This window comes from Dipodomys ordii, unplaced genomic scaffold, assembly GCF_000151885.1.
Source record: "Dipodomys ordii isolate 6190 unplaced genomic scaffold, Dord_2.0 Scaffold108, whole genome shotgun sequence".
NCBI classification, from domain to species: Eukaryota; Metazoa; Chordata; class Mammalia; order Rodentia; family Heteromyidae; genus Dipodomys; species Dipodomys ordii.
The window spans coordinates 1,917,816-1,927,317 of record NW_012267324.1 but is presented as its reverse complement, the minus strand read 5'-3'; the positions used below and the strand labels follow the sequence as shown (position 1 = coordinate 1,927,317).

General features: G+C 65.3%; 2 protein-coding genes across 2 annotated transcripts in view; one reads left to right on the top strand and one right to left on the bottom strand.

Annotated features, from left to right (window-relative positions):
- Positions 1-4,984, bottom strand: part of Jak3 (Janus kinase 3) — a 26,290-nt gene extending 21,306 nt beyond the window's left edge. The window contains exons 1-9 of the mRNA XM_013028334.1: positions 4,899-4,984; positions 3,210-3,406; positions 2,864-2,987; positions 2,512-2,623; positions 2,278-2,423; positions 1,840-2,134; positions 540-653; positions 307-464; positions 107-218 (exon numbers count right to left, since the gene is read on the bottom strand). Of these exons, the coding sequence (XP_012883788.1) occupies positions 107-218; positions 307-464; positions 540-653; positions 1,840-2,134; positions 2,278-2,423; positions 2,512-2,623; positions 2,864-2,987; positions 3,210-3,393 (1,245 nt within the window). The 5' untranslated portion in view covers positions 3,394-3,406; positions 4,899-4,984. The remainder of the gene's footprint in view (positions 1-106; positions 219-306; positions 465-539; positions 654-1,839; positions 2,135-2,277; positions 2,424-2,511; positions 2,624-2,863; positions 2,988-3,209; positions 3,407-4,898) is intronic.
- A 4,369-nt stretch (positions 4,985-9,353) lies between these two features.
- The window catches only part of Rpl18a (ribosomal protein L18a), a 1,723-nt gene continuing 1,574 nt past the window's right edge, over positions 9,354-9,502 (top strand). Inside the window, exon 1 of the mRNA XM_013028386.1 lies at positions 9,354-9,457. Coding sequence (XP_012883840.1) covers positions 9,440-9,457 — 18 coding nt within the window. The 5' untranslated portion in view covers positions 9,354-9,439. The remainder of the gene's footprint in view (positions 9,458-9,502) is intronic.

Sequence of the window (9,502 nt, the reverse complement as noted above, 5' to 3'; positions counted from 1 at the left end):
GGGGTCCTGAGTGGGAGGGGCCCGGCGCGGGGAGGGGCTTGGGGTCCTGTGGGGGAGGGGCCTGGGGGAGGGGTCCTGAGGGGGAGGGCCCTTCCGCCCCTCCGACCTGCACGCAGACCGTGAGCAGGACGCTGTGGAAGTCCTGGGGGCTGCGGCGGAGGACGAAGGAGCCGGGCAGGGCCCCCGCGGCCTTGAGTTTGTGGATGGCGAAGTCCAGCCTGCGGGACGGAAGGGCGGGGACGGAGCTGTCGTGCGGGTCGGGACTGAACCCTGGTCCGGGACGGGCCGCACCCGCCCGGCGCTCACGTGATGGGCCCGCAGCAGCCCCACGCCGCCTCCTCCAGCAGCCGCGGCGGCGCCGCCTCCTTGCAGAAGAAGTGGTGCGGGTCGCAGGTGAGGCGGAAGTAGCCATCCACCAGGGCCACGAAGGACAGCGCCTCGGGCAGCCCCGGGAACTCGGCCTCCTGCGGGCGGTCAGGGCCGCGGTCAGGGCCCGGCCCGCGCCCCCGCGCCCGTCCCGGGGCTGGCCCGCGACCCACCAGCATCTGCTTGTCCGTCCTGGTGAGGGTCACCAGGCGGTGCTCGCCCGCCCCGGGCGCCTGCTTCACGCTGATGTCCACCACCTCCGGAAAGTCACAGAAGGGCTGGAAGTCCTGGGACGGGAAGGGCAGGGCCGGCGCTGTAGTCCCCTGCTCAGCGCCCCGCGGCTGGGCCCAGGCCACCCGCGCTTCGGCCACCGCCGTCATCCCTCCCGGCCCCGCCCACACCCTCCCGTCCTCACCAGGCCCCGCCCACGCCGCTCCCGCCCTCACCAGGCCCGGCCCACACCCTCCCGCCCTCACCAGGCCCCGTCCATACCACGCCCATCTTCACCAGGCCCCGCCCACACCGCTCTTGTCCTTACCAAGCCCCGCCCACACCGCTCCCGCCCTCACCAGGCCCCGCCCACACCCTCCCATCCTCGTCAGGCCCCGCCCATACCACGCGCATCCTTACCAGGCTCCGCCCACACTGCTCCCATCCTCACCAGGCCCCGCCCACACCGCTCCCGCCCTCACCAGGCCCCGTCCATACCACGCCCATCCTCACCAGGCCCCGCCCACACCGCTCCCGTCCTTACCAAGCCCCGTCCACACCGCTCCCGCCCTCACCAGACACCGCCCCAGTCCTCTTCAGGCCCGGTCCAGCCTGGGGAGCTCCGCCCAGCGCCTGGAGGTCCTGCCACTCACCTCCCAGAGACCCTCCCCTTCCCTGTTCTGCCTTCTTCCTGGACCTCCTGAGCCTCGGCCCCTCACGATCCCACCCATGAAGGACCCATCACCGCCCAACAACCCTCTGTGCTGTCCAACCCACTTTCGTTCCCACCCCCTTACTCCGCCCGCCCTCATTCGGCTTCCTCTGAGCCCCGCCCACTTTCGTTATGAGCGTTGGCCCAGCCCATTCACCACCCAGCTGTCTCCTGTCCTGCCCCTCTAGGGCCACGCCCCATCTGCAGGTCCCAAATCTGTGGGCCCGTCCACTCTTGGTCCTGTCTTCTTACTGGACACCCCTAATCTGTGGAGGCCCGCCCACCATCCAGTGCCCCCGCCCCTTTCGGGGTCAATCCTGTTTTGTTCCTGCTCCTCCTCAGCTTTCCGCAGCCCAGCTCTCAACCGGCCCTCCATGATCCTTCCCATGAAGGACCCATCACTGCTTTCTTCCAATCACACGCCCCCTATAGGGTCCCGCCCCTACATCGTCCTGCCCAATCGCTCGCTCCATTCCTTGAAGCTCCTCCACGCCCATTGGAGCCCCACCCGTCTCGGCCCCGCCCTCTTCCTGCGGCCCCGCCCCTCGCACCTCAGCCTCTCCCGCGCTCCAGGCGATGCCGCTGCCGCCGGCCACGCGCAGCAGCCCCGGCGCGCCCTGGTCCCCCGCGGGCCCCGGGAGCCCCACGCGGAAGGTCTCGGCGTGCCGGGCCGGGTCCAGCCGCTCCAGGTCCATGATGTACTTGGCCAGGAGCGAGTGCCGGTCGGCCTGGCTGGCGGCCACGCGGCGCAGCGCGCGGCGCACGGTCCTGCGGATGCGCTTGCGGGTGACGAAACTGAGGCCCTGGATGAGGCCGCGCAGGCCGGGCGGCAGGCAGGCCTTGTAGCTGCGGGAGATGAGGGCGGACCGACCGGGGGGCGCTGGGCGTGGGGCGGCGCGGGCCCCGCGTCCGGCCCCCGGTCCCGCACCCCGCGTCGCGGCCCCGCACCCCGCGTCCCGCCCGCGCCCCTCCCGGGCCCGGCCGCTCACCTCACCGTCCTCAGCAGCTCCCGGGGCCGCTGCGCCCGCTCGCGGCACAGCCGGGCCAGGTCCAGCACCGCCAGGCTGAGGCACTCCCCCTGGTCCCGGAGGCCCAGGCCGACGGCCAGGCGCCCGGCCACCAGGTCCCCGCGGTGCTGCGGACGGACGGACGGACACAGGCTCGCCGGGCCGCCGCCCCCCGCCCCGGGCCCGCCCCGACCCCCTGCACCCGCCGAGCCGCACCTGGGCGAAGAGGTGTTCCAGGACCCGCAAGTCGAAGACGGCGCCAGCCAGGTCCTTGCGCAGCCCAAACCGGTGGCATTTCTCCAGCCCGAACCAGTTGGGGAAATGGAAGCTGCCAGGGAAGGGGAGGAGAGCGGGGTCACGAACCCCTGGCCCCAGCAGGAACTGGGGTACAGGGCGGGCAGCAAGCCCAGCCGAGCAGATACTGTGTGTGCCGTGTGCGTGTGGCCTTGGGCAAGTGACCGACCCTCTCTGGGCTCAAGGACCTTATCTGTGAAGCCGGCACTGGCAATGCCCTGCAGAGAGAGGCTAGGGGGCCGCTCGAGCCCTGGGGACTCAGGGTGCTTCCTACCGCAGCCTGTAGACCAAGACTTGGGTGCCTGCGTCCTCCACGGAGAAGATGTGGCTTGGGGGGAACCAGTAGGAGAGGTCCTCAGTGGCCAGGGCAAAGAGTGGGTGATACACGGGCAGGATGCCTGTGGATGTGGGCCCGTCAGCCCCTCCTCGGGTGCCCCATCCACCCCTCAGCCGGGCTGCAGTGTCACCGTCCTCCCTCACCAGACTCGTACTCATCCCTCAAAGCCTCCCCCCTCCCACCCATTCTGATGCTGACTTCAGCAGGTAATTACCTGCTCTCCATCTGGGCCCCACACAGCCTTGCCCTTCCTTCTGGTCCGTCCCTCCAGGAACCCACTCACCGCTGGCCTTGGCAGCCTGCACACACAACTCCTCTGCAGATAGCTCCCCAAAGGAGAAGGAGAGGCGCTGAGGAGGCCCAGGGCCCAGAGCTGGGAGCAGCACATCCAAGGCCCCGGCCTCTGAGGAGGACAGGCTGCAGGAGCGCTGGGAGATGAGGGGGGTCTCCTCGCTCAGAGGCGCCATGAGGACAAGCCACCTGCGACACAGAGACATCGGTACTTGTCTGCACCCAGGGCAGACATCTCCAATCAATCTGCAGCCTCTTGTCTCCCCCAGCAGGCCCAGCCCATGACCCAACAGGCAGGAGCAGCAGATCACAGAGGTACAGCGGATCGTAGAGGTGCAGCAAGCTGGGGGTGCTGGCTTGTTTTGGGGCCCCAGGAAGGTGTTCTCAGGGAGCCTCCGGCTCATCCGAGGCTGTGGCAAATGCTTCTGTCAGGACTGGGGTCCTGATGACAGGCAGTAGGGGGCCCTCCCCACCCTTCATTCTGTTCTCACCCCAAAACAGAACACCTACCCAGAGTGGGGACTCTGTTCCTACAGGGCTGGGCAAGGGCCCCAGGCTCTGGGTTCAAGTCCCAGCCCCACCCTGAGGCCTGCAAGGTCCAGGTCGGAGCTTTCTGGCTGTGTGGTGCCCAGCCCCAAAGCAGGCACCAGGGCTACTCCGAACCTGCAAGGCTGGGGCCCCTGCCTGGAGGGGGGGTGTGGGGAAGCAGAGTCCCAGAGGGGCAGGGTGAGCCTGGGACAGCCTGAACAGAGCTCGCCGGGGCCCACCTGGACCCCAGGGCCAAGCTCCCGCGCTCCCTGACCTTTTCTTGCTGGTGCCTTCCCTTATCTGGCAAGCCTGGGGTTGGGACTCAAGGCCTCATTCTTGCTTATCTGTGCCCCACCACTTGAGCCCTGCCCCCTTTTGCCTCTGCATTATTCTAACAGGAGCTCACACATTTGCCCACAGGCCTCAAACCCTCCTGCCTACGATCCCCAGAGCTGGGATTACAGGTGTGCCCAACCACACTCAACCAGAAACCAGACACCCTTCAGAGAAATGGATGCTTGGTATTTATGCATTTAGAGCAACTTGTAAGCACTTTACTTTTTTTATTATTGAAAGTAAAAAAGGAAAGAAATAGGATTAGGCGATGGAGCCTAAAACATGTCTGTTTCTAAAACCCCCAAAGAGCTGGGCACAGGTGGCTCATGCCTATTGTCCTAGCTACTCAGGAGGCTGAGATCTGAGGATCGCAGTTCAAAGGCAGCCTGGGCAGGTAAGGCCGTGAGACTCTTAGCACCAGTGAGCCACCAAAAAATTGGAAGTGGCGCTGTGGCTGAAGTGGTAGAGCGCTCACCTTGAGCTGAAGAGCTGAGGGACAGCGCCCAGGCCCAGAGTTTGAGCCCCACAACTAACAAAAAATGAGATATAAAATCACACACACATGCACGCACACACAGCCCTATGTGGCTGGAGAGCTGCTCTGCGCCCCTCCCTCGGTGGACACAGCAGCTGGGCTGGGAATGGGGTTACCGGGTCTGCGGCACCCTGTGGGACCCGGGTTCCCCCCACGTGGCCAGGCCTCCTCCGGGTGGGCCTCGGAGGCCCTGTGGCCGTGGCTCTTCCAGGACCCCTGGCCAATCCCGCGGCTAGTCCCACTGGCCAGCCCCACCTGGCCCCAGCCCAGTCCTGCTCTTACCTGGCGGGTGGGCACAGTGATGGGGGCAGGAAGAGCAGGCGGCGATGGGAAGTCCCTGGCGCTTCCTGTGCGGCCCAGGCTTCCTGAGCTGCTGTCAGCCCGGAAGTCACAGGCAGGCAGGCCCGGGAGGGGCTGAGCCTTCTGGGGCCTCTGTGGGGGCCTCCAGCCCCGCTGCGGGCGACCCCGCGCGACCCCGGGCCGGCTGGCACAGCACTCGGGGCCTCAGTGTGCCCACATGTGGACAGCATGGTGTGAATTCTGCCACTAAGGAAGGGAGCTGTGCCCAAGCAAGTTCAAGGTCCCTTCGAGAAGTTTTCCTAGCCTGGGAAGCAGGTCTGGCCTGCTGTGATCGGGGGAAACAGAGGCCCAGCCAGGGAGACAGCAGAGAAAGGCCAGGCAAGGAGAGGGCGGGCTTGCAGCAGGACCAGTGGCTGGTGGGGCACAGTGGAGACAAAGGCTGGGGTGGGAGAGCAGGCTGTGTGTGTGGGGGGTAGGCAGGGCTCCCCGGGGAGGGGGTGCACCCCTGCAGGGTTGGCGGGTCTCTGTGGCTGAACTGCTGCCCCTGTCCCTGGATGCATGGGGCTGGTGGGGTGCAGGCCAGGGGTCAAGGCCTAGGCCACCATGCATGAGGACCAGTTTGGGGAAGGGCTTCCCAGAGGAGGTGGCCTTGGGAGTGCAACCCAAGGACAAGTGAGGATCAGGACTGGAGCGGAGGCCAGGCCGGGAGGCGGGGAGCTGGAAGATGGGGCTGACCCCATGGGGGGGGGCGGGGAGAGGGGTGTCAGGGACGCGTTGAGTCTCTTGACTCAAGGGGCCCAGCAGAGTCCACACAGATGGTCCTGGGTTGGGGCTTTGTGCGGGGAGAGTCTGTGGGTGCCCATTGTTGGGCAAGGCTGTGGCTGCAGCCGGCTGGGGGGGGGCGGTCCCCAGAGGCAGCTGGAAACGGATGGAAGTGGGTTTCTGTGCCCCAGCCCTGTTGCCACCCCCAGACTCATCTGCCAGCCCAGGGGGCCTGCTCAGACCGGCTTGAGCGACCCCTGCACGCTGCGCAGCTGGCTGAGGTGACCCATGAAGTGAGAGAGGAAATAAACCAAACCCACAGCTGGGCCCCCCCCCCCCGCACTTCCTGCTGCCACCCAGGGCCCAGGCTCCGCCCACAGGGGGCCTGGCCGGGCCACGCGGTGGCAGAGAAGAAAGCGCCCGCACCCACCCTTGGCTGTGGGTTCCAACGGCCTCCAGGACCCCGAGAGGGACAGGACTGGCCACCCAAGGCCATGACAAGGGACTGAGGCGGGTGCAGCGACACTGCCCACTGAGCGAAAGGTGGAACGCTCACAGAATACAGAGCGCTGAGGGAAACACTTGCTAACCTCGACGTAGGCTAAGATTTTCTAGAACTGAGGTCTCTTAGTCTTAAGAAAACTAACTATGAAAATGAAAACACTGGGCTCAGAGCCAGCAGCCGCTCACGCCTGCAATCCTAGCTGCTCAGGAGGCTGAGATTTGAGGATCGAGGTTCAAAGCCAGCCCGGGCAGAAACGACTATGAGATTCTTGTCTCCAGCGACACAGCAAAAAGCCAGAAGTCAAGCTGCGGCTCACGTGGTAGAGCGCTCCCCTCGAGCACAAAAGCTCAGGCCGGTGTCCAGGTCCTGAGTTCAAATCTCAGGAGTGGCACTCACATACAAAAGGCAAACAACTCAGTGAGAAGACAGACAAAGGAGTCACACAGACCTATCACGGACCGGCACCCAGGGGTGGCCCCAGGCATGAGGAGGGTGCCCCGCCCTCGCTAAGGTGGGGCTGGCCCACATCTGCCGCCCCTCCTGTGGCAAACCTCTCTTCGCAGACGGGGACCCAAGCTTCCACGGCCACGGGAGCCCTGCCAGCTGTCTGGGGAAGGCAAGTGAGCCTGTTGGGAAGGTCTGGGTAAGTAGAGGCAGAGGCAGGCGGGGCCTGGTGGCTTTGGCCTTGCAGGCTGGGAGGGCCCGTCTGCCCTGCAGGCTGCGGGCGATATGTGCCTGGAGGCTGCTGGGCAGGTGCAGCCCAGCCCGGAACCACAAGGAAGCCAGAGTTCAGGGAGCCAGCGGCAGCCCAGGGGGTGGCGTGGGGGGAGCAGACGGGACACAGGCTGGCCGCCAAGGTCAAGCTGGGACCGCCAGGGCCTGCTGGAAATCCGGGCAGCGGCCAGACCCAGCCTGCAGGGCTGGTTCCCCAGGACAGGGAGCGGCTGCTGCCCGGGGAAGCAGTGCCAAGTGAATGCTCACCCACACAGGGCCCCACTGGCCGCCACAGGGTCTCCACCCGCCCCAGCTGCAGGCCCCACCCAGGCCCAGCCTACTTCATGTCTTCATGTCCGTCTGGCCCCCGCCTCCTGCCCCTGTCCATGCAGTCCCACGGGCTCCCCGCTTCCTTCCTCCTGTCCCCTCCTAGCCCTGTCAGGATCAACTTACACTCTCCACTCTGCTCTGCATTTTTCAGAATCTCTTCCCATCCACTCAGCTACCGCGTGGTGGAAACAGGCACGGAGCTTTGAGCTCAGGCATGGGGAGCAAGCTGGGGCTGAGCCTGCCCTCACATTGCCTGTGGGGAAACAGGCCAAAGAAAACTTGGTTGGGTGTCAAGCCCCAGGGACCGAGGCCCAGGCTGCTCTTCTGGGTGGAAGACAAAGGAAAGTGCTTCCTCACCCCTGGCAGGTACCGTTGGACGCAGCCACCCACAGCCCGGCCCCCCCAGGGCCCAGGCCCACGGACACCAGGAAGGCAGCTCCCTGGGAAAGTGTTGGCCTCACACGCAGGAAGCCCTGGCTTCGAGTCCTCAATACCACAGACATAGGAGTCAGAAGTGGCGCTGTGGCTCCAGTGGTAGAGTGCTCGCCTTGGGCTGAAGAGCTGAGGGACAGCGCCTAGGCCCAGAGTTCAAGCCCCACCACCAACAAAAATAAATAACTGAAATAAATTGAGATTTCAGAGGTCTATCAACAGCTCATGCCGGTAATCCCAAATCCCAGCTACTCCTGAGGCTGCAGTTCAAAGCCAACTGGGGCAGGAAACGCTGTGAGACTGGCCTCCAAAAAACCAGCAGAAACCTGGCAGTGGAGCAGTTGCTCAAGTGGTAGAGTCCCACTTTGCGTGAAAGAGCTCAGGGCAGCGGCCAGGCCTGGCATTCAGGCGGGGACCGGCCCATGGAAGCTAAGAGGACTCGTGAGAGGCCCAGCTGGTCACTGACGTCTGGGAAGCAGAGGCAAGGTCGGTGTGCGGCCGGCCGGCCCTGACCCGGGGGCCTCTGGCCTCCGCCTCCCCAGCAGAGTGCAAGTCAATCCAGCCAGTATAACATTTATTTATTTATGTGTTTACTTATTGTCGGTCGTGGGGCTTGAACCCTGGGCCTGGGCCTTCCCTCAGCTCTTCAGCTCAAGGCTGGCTCCACCGCTGGAGCCACAGCGCCACTTCCGGCTTTCTGGTGGTTTATTGCGGTTAAGAGTCTCACGGGCACTTTCCTTCTTTTCTTGCCCGGGCTGGCTTCGAACCTCCATCGTCAGCGGCCTGAGTAGCTGGGATGACAGATGGGAGCCACCAGCGCCCGGCTCTGCGGCTCATTATTTCAAGATTACCAATTATCACCCCCCCCCCCCCCCCCGCCCTGGATCCTGGCCCGCATGCACCTCAGCTGACAGCTGAAGGGGTGTCAATCATCGCCGGCCCCGCCCCCAGGCTCCCCGGGGACCGGAAGCTGGCGGGTGGGCTCGGCTCTGGGTTGCTTCCAACCATGAGTGCGGCCCGGCGTCTGCCCGCCGGGATCCATCGGTGCCACGGCGAGAAACATTCTCGGCTCGATTTGCAGACAGGAGCCGTAGTGTGCGGCTGGAGGCCCCTGTGCGCACTCCCCACAGCCAGCAGCGTCATCACGAGCGCGTGGCGAGAAGATACGAGCGAGTGCCGGGCGCCCGTGGCTCCCGCCTGTCAGCCTAGCTACTCGGGAGGCTGAGACCTGAGGGTCGCGGTTCAAAGCCGGCCCCGGCAGGAGAGTCCATGAAACTGATCTCCAATAAATCACTCAGAAGACCGGAAGTGGCGCTGTGGCTCAAGTGGTAGAGCGCTCGCCAAGAGCTGAGGGACAGCGCCCAGGCCCAGAGTTCAAGACCCACAACCGACAAAAGAAAAAAGACACAGTCGAGTACGGCAGCCACCCAGCGTCTGGTGCCTTAAACATCTCGGGGAGGCTCTCGGGGGATCGGTACATAAGCGGGGCGACTACAACTCCCGACGTGCCTCACGCCTGGTGCCCCTCCATGGCCCAGGAGGAACTAGTGAGTCCTCCGCATTGCCTCTTGGGAGATGTAGTTTCGCTGCGAAGGGAGGTGCTGTGAGAGTGGGCAGACCCGGAACCAATAAAGAAAAAGTCTTCTTTGAATGCTGATCTAGAAAGCCAATGGGCGAGCGGGAGGGGAGGGCGGGACTTCCGCCCGCGAGCTGCTGGTGAACGGCTGCGCGGAAGAGGCCACTTCCTTTTGTGGGTGGCCGCGAGCGCGGAGAGGACGCCATGAAGGCCTCGGGCACGGTGAGCCGGGCGCGGCGGGGCCGGGGCGTTGGGGCGGGGGCCGGG